We start from the raw sequence: 16396 nt of genomic DNA on the forward strand, positions 1-16396 counted from the left end.
TTTATTTTAGGGAAAGAGTTCTCACTTGGCACTGAGTGCAATAGGGTGCGGTGTCGTCTCGTATCCAGTGGTCAGCGGGACCGCCCCTGGCACCCGCCGCACTGGACATGTCAGGCGCGGACCAGCGGAAAATCTAACAACAAGACACCTTATTTTAATATGGTTTAGGTATTACTTTTTACAGTAAATACTATATTATCTGGTACTTTTATATATTTGTTACTTTTTAACCGACTTAATAAAAGGAAGATAGTCCCTATTCTAGTCTCAATTCGTTTGTATATATTTTTTAAGTCTTATCAAAAAGTATCAAAGAATTTGGTTACCGTGTATAAGGAACAAACACAAGAATTATATATGTAATAAGTATTAAACAACGTATACCCTTCCCCGAGCGTCTCCAACGGCCAACCCCCGTCCACTCCTGGCAGCCGCGACCGCAGTGACGGAGGCGGGGCACGCATTGTCGCGACGTTCATATGCCGTATGCATGGTCAATTTGCCTCGGAGGACGAGACGTCGCACCCAAGTCACACCTGTGTCTATAATTACAGTTAAAAGAGATTTGATGTTTCTATAATTTTTATATAAAATGCAAGAGCAATTGCATAATGAATTATTTTCTACAGCAATAATTAGTAGTACAAATAGTGTAAATGACTAAAGAAGTTTCATGTAGAAGTACAAAACAAATATTAAGTATCATTACCAGGATAAGACGTGTCTTTGACGACGGGTCTCTGCACAGGCGCCGGGGACGAGGGTGCAGACAGAACCACAAAGGAGTCTGTGAGGCTGGTGTCCGACTTGCTCGGCCGCAGCCCGCCCTCCGGAGCCTCCATTGATTGCGTCGTTTCTACAGAACTCGTCTCGCTGGAATCGCCAATGCTGCCGCCACCTGGTTTTAAAACTATATTATATATATGTCGAATGTTCATTTAATAAGTCTGGCAATGGGTTGACTAACTGGTAGTGACATGATGTTTAGATATTTGAACAATGTAAATAGTTAATGAACGAAGATGGTCAAATTGATCGAACTTAATCGAAAGAAATACAGGCTGTTATTGGAAATATTTGATAGAGAATACGGCAAATTAAGCACAAATTTTTTGAATATAAAACATGCCCTTGATTTTTTATTTAGGTTGAGGTGTTATTTTTTACTCTATTTATATGATTTTATTAAAGATTGTAATAGATAGAAAAATGTATCAGATTTTTTTTTTATATTAAAAGCGTAATGAAAGTCTTACTTTTACGATACAAAGGATTAGTCTTCGACTTTCGCCTCAGTACAACGTTCCCCTGTTTTTGTAATTTGCTTCTATGCGTTATACTTTCTTTGTCCTCATCTAAATCTTTTTCGTTATCGTATTCTTCTTTGGTTTCCTCACAAGAATCAATTTCTTCTTTCCTTTCGTACTGCGGTTCTTCGTTATCACTGCAAATGTCTTTCTCTTCGTGCCTACGAGCTGATTCTTTTGCGCTCGTCGTTTCTCCTGTATCCGAAAGCGAACTTTCCGATGCTGATTTCGTGAGATTTCCTATTAAAAAAATTATTAATAAATAATATATTAGTTAGTATTGAAAAATGTTTATTTAACAAAAAACAACTTTAGCATTTAATAAATGTGTTGAGTTGTCGCTCAGTTTTTATATAACATGAAATATATAATTTATAAAATAATAATTACAAACGTTTAAAGGATAATCATTTACCTTCACGATCTTGGGACAAGCTCATCTGTTTAACTAATGCCTCAACTCGTTTAATAGCGGCTTCCCGTTCGCATGGTTCAATATCTTCAGTCTTTATATCAGATTTCACTTCACTTTCAGACTTCGCCTCCTCGGTATCTTGCAAGGAATTTTGGATCACACTTTCTTTATTAATGAAACTCGGTTGGTCCTCAGTGCTATCCACGTCTGTACTCCTCGCTTCGTCGTCTACAGTTTTTGCGAGGTAGTCTATAGACCACATCTATGGAAATATTTGTATTATTAAAAAAAAAACCTGAATTTTAAGAAAAGTAATGATCTTGTCTTTATTAATAGAAGTAATAAAACAGCAAAACAATACATGCACAATAAGATGGATGGCAATTGAAGAAGGAATAGAGAAAAAAAAAAATCTGCTAAAAGATCTGCTTTTTTATGCACACTATTTCCAATAACAAATTTTTTAAGCACCATTTTTTTTACGAATCTACAATGAATTTCATAGTTTATTTTAGATCTTGACCAATAATGTCGTGTCTATTAAACGTATAAGTTGTTTATTTATCACTTTTATTGCCTATGTCATTAATAATAATAATAATCGAATAGGTTACACATGATATTCTATACAATAGTTATCTTGTAAGTCTCGTACCCTGACGACGCCGTCCGTGGAGCCGGTGATGACGACGTTGAGCGGGTCCCACTCCCGCGTCTGACTGAAGGCCACGCACAGCACCTGCGGCGCGCGCTCCCCGCCGCCCGTGTCCACGGCGCCCAGCAGCGAGCCGTTGATGGACCACACGTGCAGCCAGCTGCCGCTGCACGTGGCTATGTCGCCCTGGCGACACACATAACCGACTGTTACGTTTATGTGACTAAAGATAAATTGAGTTTATCGCTTAACTTAAGAAATTGAAAACTACGAAAGAGGAAAACTTATACAATCTGTTGATGTGTCCGCTGCCATAACCTGGTAACATCAGATGGTACCTGGATATAATTGATAAAGGAGGAAATGGCAAATAGTCGTCGACAGTGGTCGTGATGGTGTGGTGAATGAGGAGCTCACGGTGAGGTCGTCGATGGCGAGCGCGGACACGGGCGGCGGCGGCGTGGGCGCGGCCTGCGACGGCACGAGTTGGCGCACGAAGGCACCGCGCTCCACGTCCCACACGATGAGCTGGCCGTCGCGACTGCCGCTCACCACCAGGTTGTAGGCGGCGCTGGCGGCCAGGCACGTCACGGCCTCCTCGTGCCCGTACAGGCACGTCTTCACGGCCAGCCGCCGCCGGCGCGCCCAGTACTGCCACACGGTCACCACCTGCCGGACGCGCGTGTACGTAGCACGGTTAGCGATGTTTACATCCCCGTGCAATACAATATACAGGTAACGAGTTGGGTGAACTATCTCGATACGGTTGGAAAAATATTGAAGCTTACCGTACTCGTGCCGGCCGTCACAATGGTCTTGTCGGAGAGGCACACGCACGTCACGATTTCCCCGCAAGATTGCGCCACAGTTTCACACACAAAAACTGTTTTATCGTTATCGTAATTTCCGATCCGTAGAGAATGATCCGCGAAGCCCCACGCCACATATTTATTATAAGATGGAGGCATCAACACTTTGTTCTGTTCCACAGCCAAAATCGCTTTGTCCGTATAGAGTATTTGCCCGACAGGACCTTTTACTTCTGTAAATATTAGTTACAATTAGAATTTGATTATAAAATAAGGCAACAAAACAAAATTAAAATTACATTAAACAATACCTTTTACGGGTTGCAAAGATGGTCTTAAATTCTCCAAATTATGAAAGAATAATTTTTCCGGAGGTGTTATGCCTTGAGATGGCATAATGTTATTGGGATCCAAAATAGTTGAACTTCTTTGCGACATTTTTTTACTAGGGTGGGCTTTTTTGAATAACTGCTTCGGAATTTGTCCAAAATTATTTATGAAACCTATCGTCGCATTCTTCTTAAGAGGATCATCAATGCTAGAACATAATAATAATTAAAAATTATTTTCTGCTTTATCACTTTATTAAAACACAAACAATATAAATGTGTTAAAACTGCTAAGAGTATGATATATACCTTATACGATACATTGTTTTAAGAGATTTTTTTTAACAAAACAAAGATTATTTATTGGATAGACTTGAAAACATTTGGCCACTTACTTGTATATATCGACATTTCCTTCATAGAATAAGTGATGGAAGACGTTAGAAGCTTCCACCGCGGCTTGTCCTTGCTGCTTGTATCCAAAAACGAGATCAATCCAATGATGCAATCTGTGAGACACGTAGTCAGATTCCAGGGCTGCTCGGTGCATGCGGATAAATTCACGAGGATCGTCCTTGGCCCAGGGAGGCAAGACGACGTCGCCTAAGGCTACTCCCGACTGCTTGCATCCTAAATATTAAAAAAAAGAAATATAATATACTTTTTCCATTTCAGTCAAATTAATCTAAGTATAGTCTCAAAAGAGTACCTAAATCGAAATTGTTGGAATTAACTAGAAATTCGGGTAAGTAAAAAAACTCCGGTATTAATTCCTTAACGTCGGCCATGTTGTGGCGTGATGCAGAATTCCATGCTTCTTTAATCGAGTGAAACATTCTGCAATAAGATTACGAAATTATACATATAGAGTAATAATATTATAAATGGCACAACTTTAGATCTATAAGCAAATAACATTACTTTTACTAAAATTTAAATGTTCTTATACTTCATACCTATCTGCTAGATCAAAATGCCCGCCTTGAAGTCTTAGGAAATGTTGTGTGAACGGCTCCATACGCACGAGATAAGAACATACTATCATAGCTGATGAATAGTGGGTTCCGTAGTGATAAGGCGGTGTTTCACCGTGAGGGTCATCCCATTCCTGCGAAATATACAAATAAGTGAATTTATGCATTTTTTTTAAATTTTTATATTTTTTATCCTTTTGTTACTAACCTTATATCTCTTTCTAAATTGCTCCAACCTATCTGAACTCTGTGCTCCCATTGGCTTGGCTAGGTCTCTGAAAGTCGCTGGGTGTGTCAAGTCTAGTTCCAAAGAATCGTAGTCGGCCAAAATCCATGGGAAAACTGGATATTGCATGAGATCATTATACGATCGACCGGCCAGTGTGTTGAGATGCATGAGATATTGGAAATTAGATATTTCTCCTCTCTGAAAAATGTTGTTAATGTCATTAATAAATAACAAGCAAATAATATGGGTTTTCGGTTATACAATTCGATATATTATTAATAATAAAACGATTGACGCACCAGCCACCGCTGCGTGACGGAAGTGTCTCCGATGAGCGTGGCCAGCAGGCCCGCCGGCTGCTCCACCGCCACGCCCCGCTTCTGCCCCGCCACCGATCCGGCCGCGCTGTCCGCCATGCCTGTGGCGAGCGCCGTAAAACGACTGTACACCTAAAATATAAAACAATATTAAATTTTCTTAAATAAAACTAAAATAAAAGAGCAAAAAGTAAAAACAAATTGATAGTTACCTTATTTCGCACTTTTCGTGGAAACGCTAGCAAATAATTTCTTCCATCGCTAGAAAAAACTTCTAACGCTATAGGTTGCAGTAAATACCTCCTTTTATGAACCTCCCTAATAATAAAACACGAGAATATATTTTAAAATGACAATTCATATGATAAGATTAAATATTATTGTAAAATTGGAATTGTAGGTTTCCCTCACGTACCTTATATCTTCATACAAAAACTTCGAACATTGTCTCTGATTGCTCCTCTGTATACCCTGACTAGGTAAAATAGGGTCATAATCGTCTGGGCAACTGTCTAAATCGCGGATTTCCCTATTCTTAAGGAGAGTGAATCCATCTATAACGTAGCAGTGTTCGCGTCCGAAAAGCAAAAGCCCCTCTGTCGTGTCCAGGCCTTGAATACGAGCGCAGCGGAACATGTGAGTAATCTAAAAATTAGGAGAAAATTGTATTTTATTCATAAATTATTTGCACGTATACAACATGAAAACGATAATTTTAAAGATTTGTTGATTTAATACACGCAAGTTGTTTTTAAGTACCTTCTCGTGGTGCTCCAATAGCCTCAATAGTGTTTGATTATCGGGCGGTGGGGGCTGCGGCTCATCCTCATCTTCCGCGTCGGGTCCGTCTTCATTTGCTGCAATAATAGAGATGCTTGTAATTTATATTATAACGTGCCAAAATTAGGTCGTAAAATGTTGTAAAACCTTCTGATGATTGATTCGTTCCTCGGCTCACAACTCCACTGCTGACTAGATCCGACGGTGAGCCCTCGTCGTTTGTTACTTCAATTGATGAGTCTTTATTACTGTAATATTGATATTTTAATCAATTTTCGTATTTATATAGACGCAGTACAGTCGGCGTCAAAGTATTGCATTATGCGATGAGAAGGCCGAAACAGGGTAAATAATTGTTGGTTTTAGTGTGTTCTCCGAAACGAGAACTGTACTGTAGACAGCAAAACGGAGGCTAGATTTGTTTTTTCGAATTATCTTTTTAATGTTTGTTATTGGTCTTTTATTTAAGTTACTATATTACGAAAGGACTAATTATTATTATTCCACATAAATAACTTTATTATTTCTCTAATATTGTGTTATAAGCACAAAAGACGGTGATTTTGTTTCGTTTATATTTTTAATGATTGTTGTATTTTATAATGTTTTATATTTGACTTGCAACAAAATTGATATACTATTACACAACAACATGTGGCAAAGTTCAGATTGAACCAGAAGTATGGTAATAATTACATATAATTTGTATGTACCTCGGTATTTCTTCTTCAAAAGCTTGCGGTTCAGTCGGTTCTATACCATCTGTTTCGCCGACGTTGGTCGACCCACGCGATTGTTGATATATCCTGTAGTATTCCTTACTGTCTCGACTTTGCGCGACTTTGTACTTTAATTGTTTCTGTATGAGTAATATAGTAAATATTATATACAAAATGAAAGTCTACGACCGAATAAGGACACGACAAATAATCAAAAGGTAAAAGGACGTACGCACAATAATAAGGCACAATGGTGTGACCAAATAAATTGTAAATGAAAAAAAAAAAATTAGTTAGACAATCTGGAGCTGCACACGCTACCTACTAGATGATTAGACCTAATCCAGAAGTTAGTACGGAAACGAAAGGCAACTCACGTTGTCGCTGCCCTCGAGCTGCGGGCGGTGCGGGTAGTGCGTGTAGAAGGCGAGGTTGCGGCGCAGCTGCTTGCGCATGCGGCACGGGCCCTCGGTGCAGTGCAGCGCCCACTTGTCGAGCGGCGGCGCGCGCGGCGGGCCCCACAGGCCGCGCTCGCGGGTCAGCTCGCGCCACGCGCCGCCCCACTCCGCCTGCACGTAGCGCGTCGTGTGCGCCGCCGTGTTGGCGCTCGCCGCCAGCGCCGCGCCCCACGCCTGTCTGCGCGACCCACACACGTCATCTCCCAGCCGAGCGCTATCTAGCCGATTAAGCTTGCCATTTGTCTTAAAATACTACTTTTATATCATTTACACGGTATGTTGAATCCAAACGTTTATTCTATATTCCAAGAGATGAATAGATAAGAGGTGTATAGATATTTATCTCGACCATCCAATTGAATGTTTCAATGTTTTGTTGAAGCCAATTTACCTTTAATCTCCTACCATTGGAATCGCTTATAAATGATGTTATCTAAGTTACTAACCTCACTAGCTGCACATGATCTTGCATATAAGCCAGAGCGTGTTCTCGCGGTAGATGAGTCCTCTGTTTGGCGGAGTCCTCCTTTTTTACTTTTGTTCTAGATGCCAAACGGGTCAAACCGCCGGTCACTTTCTGAATTTTCGATTGAATTTGATTATGGAGCTCCCATGGAACTCGATACACCGCCTGCAACGACAAATGTTTATATTAATGCGAAGAAATTTATCACAAATGCGAAGGTATATAAAAAAGCACACTAATTTAAAGATTTGGAATGCGTCCGTCAGTCGAGCGGCGCGCGTACCTTGCGCTCGCTGTCGATGTAGGCGAGCCACAGGCGGTGCGCGCAGTCGGCCAGCTGCTCGCGCGCCAGGCCCAGGTCGGGCGCGCGCGCGGCGGCGGCGGGCGGCGCCAGCGACGCCTTGAACACCTCCTCGATGGCGGGCTTCTTGCACGCGTACAGCTCCTCCCACACGCGCCGCGCCGCGCCCGCCATCAGGTTGCGACCTGCCGCGAGTAGGGAGTCACTGCGTCGCCTGCCTTACGTTGTCGTCGCTGTAGTAGTGTACACGCACACTAGTGGTCGTTACCTTGGTGCGCCGTCAGCCTGTCGTCTCTGGACTCGAGATCCCCGCTGGGGTTGACGTGCCACGTCGTCCGCATGTGTGACTCGAGCGCGATCTTCATATTCGCGTTCAATTGAAGTAAGCAATATGTTAGGCATCCTATGAATTCCAACTCGTGGTTTCCGGCTCCGAATATCAGCAACCTGGCAATGTCATAAGAGTAAAGAACTTCATATATTTCTTTATTTAATCATTATATGCAAATATAAAAGCCCTATTCTGCCTATTGGATTGGCTTTGTAGCTGTTTTTATCGAACTATTGCCGCTATTTAAATACCTGTTTGTTGTGAGTTTGTGCAATGCTTCTAGCACAGACATTTGGTCGGCTATGGAATCTGTAGATCGTGACAGCAAAAACAATATAGTTCTATTCAGACAGTGATGTAATCCTTCCAGTGATATAACTGACGACTTTTTCTTGGCTTGAGTCAGTAATTTTACTAAAAAATCAAATACCTGCAACAGAAACTTTGCAATAAGTAAAAGTTCTAAATGTCAATATATTTTTTGAACTAAATTAAGCAATAAATCCGTTGTAAGGAAATTACTAATATACCTTTTTACCCCTGTAATTAAGCTTATGTCAGGAGTGGAGACAACAATAGCCCGAGAAGAACGAACCAGCGACTTTTACATTGCTGGTCCGTAAACCATTGCACTATTAACGCTTTCAATATTTTTATTAATTAAACTATATATAAAAGTGTATATAATTTAATTGACAATATATATAAATGGTTAACCTCGTGTGGATCCCTCGATAGTTGTCCTTGCCACAATTTATCAACAAGTCGCGCGGCTAAATAACAGACATTGGAGATATTGGATTCGGAGCCAAAAAGTTCAGTATTTAATAAATTTTCCATTATTGTTGTTAAAACTTCGGTTTGATATTCGATCTGTTGCTGACTCGTCGAGTTCGCTGGCGATGCGTCCAGAACTAAATCTATGACCTAAAATTAACGATACAAGCATTACTAATATTGAAATAACTTTTATGGGATTAGAATTAGTCATTTAGAATGCTAGGCGTGCATGTTAGTCCGATTTTGACATTCATTTTAAGATTGTTTTAATTTTATATATACAATAAGAAAAAATAATATACTTGATCTTAGAAGTAAAAATTTTCTTTGTGTATTACTTATACTGTTGTGAAGTGAAAATGAAATGCGATGAAAATTATATTATTTTAGTTAAACGGGTAATGATATAAAATTAATATTAATCAAAGAAATAGTTAAAATACATTTTACAATACTCATTATATTGTAATGTGGTTATTGTTTTTAATTAATTATTACTTTAAATTTTGCGAACGACTTTATTTATTTGTTTTTTTTTTTATTGTTTAGTGAGCTGATGAGTATTTCGATATACGATTTGGGCATTATTCATAACGATAGCTATTAAAGTTCAGATCAATATGAATCGATTTGGTCTGGTTAATTAATGAGTCGGTCGCTGCGTTTTTTATTTTTATTCAAATCTAAAAAAGGTACTAAACTATGCTTTTGTATATGCCGCTATATACGCAGCAAATTTTGCTCATGATTTTAGTTGAGTCCATTCCATACGTCATAATTCCCTAAAAAAAAATGGCCGACAGCTCACTGATATTTAGCTGTAGCTAATATTACGAATATTTCGAAGATAGACGTAAAATTCGAATATTTAAAATACGTTTTTGTAATTGCTTTTAGCGATTGCTAGAAGTAAATTTAACTTGACTTGTGTATTGTGTCTTGTCACGAGTAATTTCGTCATATTATCGTTTATATTTTGTTTTATAAGTAATGTAAACATCAATGCAGCTCTACTGTTGTAGCAGATGCTATCCTCAATGTTTTTATGACGTAATTATCGCTATTAAGAAGTCTGCGACATGAGCAGAATATGTAGAAATTTTGCTCACCAGCTCCAGTTAGCTATTATAAAATATAAGACACTATGCACATGATAAATTTGTAAAAGATTTAAAGATAAGCGTTAATAAAGCGTTAGTATAGAACAGGTATGTTACAGGATAAACAATATAGTCTAATATCCGCATATTTACGCTATAAAAGAAAGATCTTGGTGGGGCTGAGCAGGGGCTACATGGCGTACAAAACATTGACGGAGCCACGGGGTCAGAGGACGCGCTCTAGAAACAACATCACTTGCTGTAGCTGTTAGTTTGGCGCTGCATCTTTTCTATTAGCACATGCCGAGTTAATTAAAAACATTACTCTGTATTGATAACACGCTACTGGAAGATTTAACTAAATCAACCTTTTGTATAGTCGCCCATGCGTCATATCTTTACATCATAGATGTTAAGCCGTTAAACATTAGTGATAATTATATTTTATGAATGCTTAAATATACACAACAATTTTGTAAATTTACAGAGATACTCAAATAAACATGTTATAAATTAAAATGAGTCTTTTCTTTCTTTTTAACGATCACCTCATTTCACGACCATTTAACGTTAGTTTAGAGACACCGAGGGATTAATCGACAATACTGTTCTGTTTTGCGTTGCTGACACGAAAGTATGGGTCTCACCGGAGCGGCTTTAGCGGAGACTCCGAGGGGGAGCGAGTCGAGGACGATCACGCGCAGGAAGTCCATGACAACCTGTCTGGCGGCGTGCTGCGTCAGCGCCGCGCCCGCCCCCGCGCCCGCCTCCTCCGCTCCCGGTGTCGAGGCGCCGGAACTGTCGCCGCTCTCGCAGATCGCTAGGATCATTTTTAAAAACGAAATTAGAAAGCTCGACATTAATTAGACTAGGTGATTCCTTGTGAAGTTTAGTTATTTTAAATTTGAAAAAAAAAGTAACGCATAAAGTGACTTCGTGAAACTTACGCATGTGAATGTCGTCTTTAGTATTCGGAGGAAAGAGAGTGGACGCCAATGCGGTGAGAACTTCAGCGCTCATCATTAATGACACGAAATCGGGCAGAGTATTATAGAACGAGAATAAAACCTAAAAACAGAGAGACCCGTGAGCACTATGTATTAGTAAATGGCATCAATATATATCAGTATATGGCAGTAAAAACGAGTCGTACTTGTATTATGGCAACGGGATGGTCGCCGAGCCAATCCGGCAGCGAGTCGGGCTCCGCGTGTATCAGCGCCCTCACGGTGGCCAGCAGTATGACCACGGCCTCGGGGCAGAGCGTGATCCTGGCGGCCACGGCGGCGGACGACTGCCGCGAGGGCACGGCGCTGCCCCACGCCGCCCCCCACACGCGCTCCACGGACACCGCCCTGTCTGTGCCCAGGTGGTGCATCGGCTGCCCGAGGGCGAGCCCGAACAGAAGGTAGTATAGCTCCGGAATTTGTAAATGGAACAGGGATAACCTACAAACGAATTAACGAATTATGTATAAACTCGTAAATACTGAATATGTACATCGTATAGGTTTAATCTAACATGTACATATTTATAATGGATGAACATCAAGTAGTATGTGTTTATTTCAGGGTATACTTACTAAAACACACACATTACATTACATACGTAAGTACATTAAAAAAACCAACAACAAAATCCATATAAAATTAAATTCCCTTCATTAAAAACATTATTGAAGGACAAATATTTTTAGTTAGAACCTATTATATTTGCTTCAATAGTGACACTTGGCAAAAGTAGAACAGATTAAAATATAGTATTTAATGTGAGCTCGCAATGCCTTACCAGGCGAGCAGCGTGAACCCGGAGGTGTAGAGTAGCTGAGTGTGCAGGTGCGAGTGCGAGTGTACGGCGGCGGTCAGCACCACGCCCGTCTGCTGCGTCGCCACGAGCTCCGTGTGGCGCAACCAGCCGCCCGTGCCAGCACTCTCGCGGAACCTGGCCGGCACACAGTGGAACTGTCAGTAAATGTTAGCATACCACACTTCTATTTACATAATACATTTTATATAATTAGGTAAGTTGAAATTTATTATTTTGTTAGAATAATATAAAACTAAAATAATATATGTCTTTTTATTTCATTATTTTGAAACAAAATAAATATAATAGAAAATCGACAGAAGATTAAGAAGGAAAAATTACTCAGTTTGTGAATAACGTAAATACATTGACGTGACACGTGACAGCGAATGTACCTTTGCATTATAGGCGACTGCTGTCCTTGGCCTGAACAGAGAACCACTAATATTTTCAAGGCCAACAAAACTGTGCTCGGATGAACGTTCTCCTGCATAAAACTCAGCAGCCAGTCGGTTCCGAGTACTCTAGATACTTCCTCACATATAATTGTACTTTCTACATTTCTGTTCATTATAACCAGACAATGTATAAAGCATAGGCACTTATTCCTTAGAAGAATTATTTCGCCTTCACATTCCTTGTCAGACTCCCCTTCTTTGACAACAACTCCTTGTTCCGATTGAGAAGGAAGTGGTAGGGTATATGCCAAAAACTGTCCGAGGCAAAGGAGATCGCTGGGTCGCGGCTGACCTCCTAATAGGTTTGCTAATAGCTGAATGAGAACATTTTTTGTGCTGGCGACCCTTATATCGTTTACGATGTAAAGTAGTTTAGGTACTAATTGCAGTTCTCTCATTGTGCGTAAATTGTGCGTTCTGTGCGCTGTCTCTGTCGCTAGTTCAAATAAATGTTCTAGAAGGGATTTTATAAGACCACCTGGTGCGTTCAACCATACTTCAAGATCGCATATTAGATCCTAAAAACATTATAATTAACTAATATAACTACATATTGCAAATACAAATATTAATATTATTGAAATCGGTAACATAAGAGTATAGAAAAATTATTTGATATGATGAGATTGAATTAAGAAATAAAAAAGTTTATTCCCCATACATATATGTTTAATTTAGTTTATCTTACCTGGAATGCGGTTAAATTTGGAATCGATGAAGTTTCCTTTTGGCTATCGACTGTGCCAACTAGGCCGAATATTAAATGCAAGATGTGCGAGTTAAGTAATGGTTTCTTTTTCTTCAACAGCATTGCCAGTGTTTGGTAGCCTTTTCTTCGGTCCATTTCTGCTTGAGCCGCCTTGTTAGAACGTACTACGCACACGAGAGCCTTAACGCCGGCGTACAAACACTCAACATCTTGCGCCATGGCTATCAGCCCGAGTAATACTGAACATCCGCCTACTGTATCTATCTGCAAAAACCACCATTGTAGTTTAGATTATATTTTTCTGTTGTTTTTTATTGTTATAACGTTATGTTAAAACTTGTGTTGTATAATATAAAATATTTGACTATTTTTAATACATTGTAAGAATCATTAACACGATAATAGACAAGGATATGGAACCAGGTCTTACCGTAGATCATATTCGATCAATAAGAAATGTAATACTTTTATATAGAATTATGAATACCTTACATTATATGATATTTTTTAACATTGAAGTAAAGTATTAATGAAATCGACTTCACGCGTTCTTACCAGTGGTAAGAACGCGTGAATCTTAACCGATGATCGTGGGTTCAAACCCGGGCAAGCACCACTGAATTTTCATGTGCTTAATTTGTGATTATAATTCATCTTGTGCTTTACGGTGAAGGAAAACATCGTGAGGAAACCTGCATGTGTCTAATTTCACTGAAATTCTGCCACATGTGAATTCTACCAATCCGCATTGGAGCAGCGTGGTGGAATAAGCTCCAAACCTTCTCCTCAAAAAGAGGAGAGGAGGCCTTTAGCCCAGCAGTGGGACATTCACAGGCTGTTACGGATTACGGAAATCGACTTACCATGATAGCCGCTGGCTTCGGGCTGAACACTCTCACTCCCAGATATCCAACCACCGTTCCACCTAAGCATCGAGCGGGCCCCATTAGATGTCCTGCAGAATTGTGCAATATTCGTATGGGCGTCGCGTTCTCGTGCGACGACATGCCTAGTTGTTTCGCTATAGCCTTATTATCGTTTTTGCTGTAAACCTTGCGTATCTTAGCAAGAGTAAGTTGGGAGATCGCACGAGCGTTTATACCAAAAACAACTTTTTCCTCAGCAATCAAAGGCGTTAGGGGCTCCTGGTTCGGTCCAGGTGCTAACGGCGCTTGTAAAGTCCCGACGTAGTGTGGCCCGAGCTGATATATTATTGAAATAGTTTGCGCGGAGAGTACCTTCAATGAGAATGATTTAAAGAGATTATAATGACTGGGTACACAAACGTCGATATTTGCTATGCGACATGTGCAGTATATGTATATGTAATCGGCTACGTAGTCCACTCACGTCCTCCAGCAGCAGCGCGGGCCCCTGGCGCCACACGAGGCGCGAGTAGCGGCGCCACTGCGGCGGCGTGCCCAGCACGCAGTACACGCTGGACGCGCCCGACAGCGTGGCCGCGCCGCCGCCCGGGTTCGCGCTCACGTAGTGCAGCTTGCCCGAGTGCATGTGTTGTCCTGGCGATGGAAACATCGTTTATCCTAACGTGTATTCTACTGAGATGCAACGACTTTAACCGCCAGCGTTTTCGTTGCGGAGCGTCGAATCCGCCGCGCGACGTTTAGATGAAAGGTACGGTGTCTGGCTAAAGGTAAAGTAAGGCCGTGCGCCGCGATCCGAGGTCATCCGTAAATATTACCACAGGAGCCCTGCTGTGATACGTTTTCTATCACTTTGCATTTTAAAATTACAAAGTGGCCTCGAATTTCAAAAGTGATACAGGCGAAGCTTGATCATTGGCCATGCGTGAATAATCCAAAGCATTAAGCACTATGGGACGTCACCTTAAGACATATTATTTCGTCGGAAGTCGTCGGCTACGTACCATCGAGATAGAGCGAGAAGGAGGAGTTCTTGAGCACGGCCCTGTTGAAGAGCAGTGCGAGATGGTGCCACTGACCCTCGTGCTGCAGGTCGGGGCACCACACGCGCGCGCCGCTCTCGCCGACGCCGTCCGGCTCCCACTCCCCTACGTCTCCAAAATATGCAAATAGAATATTTATTGCACCGTCCGAACGAACAGAAAATGGTATTATATAAATAACCCGCAATAAATTATTATATAGACTGAATTATTACTATCACATACTCAAATTTTTTATTTTATTTACATTTTATCAATAATCTTCAAAATGAATGGAATATTTCAGTATTATGTTGTGATTGCATGTATAATTTTTAGTAAATAGGCATAGGTGCGAGTAGTTATAATTTCTATACATTTTCTTTAAAAAATATTCATAAACGAAACTTTGTAGTAACTTACTTTGTGGAACTAAGGTCTCCTGTGTCGATACAATTATTGCCTTATCCCTTGCAGACAGTACTACGGTGAGACATACAAGGTGTTCGTCCCGACTGTTGTTGATGTTCCGAACTAGTGTTAATAGTCTCACGCAGTGAGGGTCGGTGCGTGGATCGGAGTATTTCTCCACGCATATCCATGTCGAATACGTCAATCCTGTTTGAGGTGGAAATACTCTGTCTCCTACAAAGTAATTAAAATATAACAGATATTACTACATTTCACAAAGTATTCAATTTTTTATTTACGATATTTTTAAGGATATAAATAATCGAATAGGCTGTTTCTTGATTATTTTATATCAAAAGATGAAATTAATTAAATTAAACTTGTAAGTATCTTACCAGAGCCAATTCCACCAAGAGTGGTATTATCTTGAGTTCCGAGCGCATTCAAGTTGGCCGATTGAGGAGCAATGCTAGGTAAATATAAGCAACCGAATCCTTCTGCAGACATATCGAACTCGACGAATGGGGGCTGAGTGCACGAATTTTGGGACCTGATCAATGCAGATTCATAGTTATAAGTTACTCAAATACCTCATAAGCATTTTTTTTTAAACATAAAACTAATTAGCTACCTGTAATCCCGGGGCGTCGTCATCGAGACTAGCGTTTTGATTCGAGTGAGAGGGACCGGTCCGCCGGACTGCCACACCTGCCCCGGCTCGGGGGCCAGGCAATTGAGAGGATTCCCCATCCGTAAAAATTGCCTGAAACGAAAGGCACATCATCGTCATCACCACATCCCGGCATTAGCCACGGCCGCCTGGTTCGACACGGGAGGACGTGCAGCAGAGGCGCACCTGAGCTCGGCGGGGCGCAGCGCGTGCGCGGCGAGGCGCTCCAGCACGTACATGGCGGGCGCGTGCAGCGGGTGGCGCTCGGCCCGCAGCGCCGCGCCGCACACGCGCAGCATCTCGCCCGCCAGCCCCGCGCCGCACATCACCTGCTGGTTGCGCTCGCTGCAACACACCACGCTCGTTAGCGCTTCGGTCCCTGGCGCGCGGCTAGCTTTCGCTCCTCCGACTGTTGCAGTGATTCATTTGTGCATTTCAATTTAAAGTGAAAAATAATCGAGTGCGA

General features: G+C 41.1%; 1 protein-coding gene across 6 annotated transcripts in view; it reads right to left on the bottom strand.

The window, feature by feature from the left end:
• The window catches only part of LOC126771034 (WD repeat and FYVE domain-containing protein 3), a 30375-nt gene that overhangs the window by 2458 nt on the left and 11521 nt on the right, over nucleotides 1–16396 (bottom strand). For 2 of the 6 annotated variants that reach the window (XM_050490684.1, XM_050490682.1), the window contains 39 exons: nucleotides 16117–16275; nucleotides 15892–16023; nucleotides 15656–15810; nucleotides 15273–15494; nucleotides 14832–14981; nucleotides 14294–14463; nucleotides 13807–14181; nucleotides 12923–13207; nucleotides 12172–12752; nucleotides 11759–11911; nucleotides 11124–11418; nucleotides 10918–11038; nucleotides 10618–10790; nucleotides 10124–10210; nucleotides 8808–9017; nucleotides 8342–8520; nucleotides 8028–8206; nucleotides 7742–7944; nucleotides 7439–7623; nucleotides 6912–7170; nucleotides 6529–6674; nucleotides 5963–6063; nucleotides 5795–5892; nucleotides 5451–5680; nucleotides 5248–5353; nucleotides 5018–5167; nucleotides 4698–4916; nucleotides 4472–4623; nucleotides 4225–4352; nucleotides 3911–4145; nucleotides 3498–3724; nucleotides 3166–3419; nucleotides 2795–3046; nucleotides 2378–2563; nucleotides 1723–1984; nucleotides 1257–1547; nucleotides 710–898; nucleotides 385–542; nucleotides 26–133 (listed from right to left, as the gene is read on the bottom strand). In XM_050490684.1, coding sequence (XP_050346641.1) covers nucleotides 26–133; nucleotides 385–542; nucleotides 710–898; nucleotides 1257–1547; nucleotides 1723–1984; nucleotides 2378–2563; nucleotides 2795–3046; nucleotides 3166–3419; nucleotides 3498–3724; nucleotides 3911–4145; nucleotides 4225–4352; nucleotides 4472–4623; nucleotides 4698–4916; nucleotides 5018–5167; nucleotides 5248–5353; nucleotides 5451–5680; nucleotides 5795–5892; nucleotides 5963–6063; nucleotides 6529–6674; nucleotides 6912–7170; nucleotides 7439–7623; nucleotides 7742–7944; nucleotides 8028–8206; nucleotides 8342–8520; nucleotides 8808–9017; nucleotides 10124–10210; nucleotides 10618–10790; nucleotides 10918–11038; nucleotides 11124–11418; nucleotides 11759–11911; nucleotides 12172–12752; nucleotides 12923–13207; nucleotides 13807–14181; nucleotides 14294–14463; nucleotides 14832–14981; nucleotides 15273–15494; nucleotides 15656–15810; nucleotides 15892–16023; nucleotides 16117–16275 — 7765 coding nt within the window. The remainder of the gene's footprint in view (nucleotides 1–25; nucleotides 134–384; nucleotides 543–709; nucleotides 899–1256; nucleotides 1548–1722; nucleotides 1985–2377; nucleotides 2564–2794; nucleotides 3047–3165; nucleotides 3420–3497; nucleotides 3725–3910; nucleotides 4146–4224; nucleotides 4353–4471; nucleotides 4624–4697; nucleotides 4917–5017; nucleotides 5168–5247; nucleotides 5354–5450; nucleotides 5681–5794; nucleotides 5893–5962; nucleotides 6064–6528; nucleotides 6675–6911; nucleotides 7171–7438; nucleotides 7624–7741; nucleotides 7945–8027; nucleotides 8207–8341; nucleotides 8521–8807; nucleotides 9018–10123; nucleotides 10211–10617; nucleotides 10791–10917; nucleotides 11039–11123; nucleotides 11419–11758; nucleotides 11912–12171; nucleotides 12753–12922; nucleotides 13208–13806; nucleotides 14182–14293; nucleotides 14464–14831; nucleotides 14982–15272; nucleotides 15495–15655; nucleotides 15811–15891; nucleotides 16024–16116; nucleotides 16276–16396) is intronic. The other 4 variants (XM_050490687.1, XM_050490685.1, XM_050490683.1 and 1 more) reach the window with 3 other exon arrangements.

The sequence above is a fragment of the Nymphalis io genome, chromosome 10 (genome assembly GCF_905147045.1).
Source record: "Nymphalis io chromosome 10, ilAglIoxx1.1, whole genome shotgun sequence".
Lineage (NCBI taxonomy): Eukaryota > Metazoa > Arthropoda > Insecta > Lepidoptera > Nymphalidae > Nymphalis > Nymphalis io.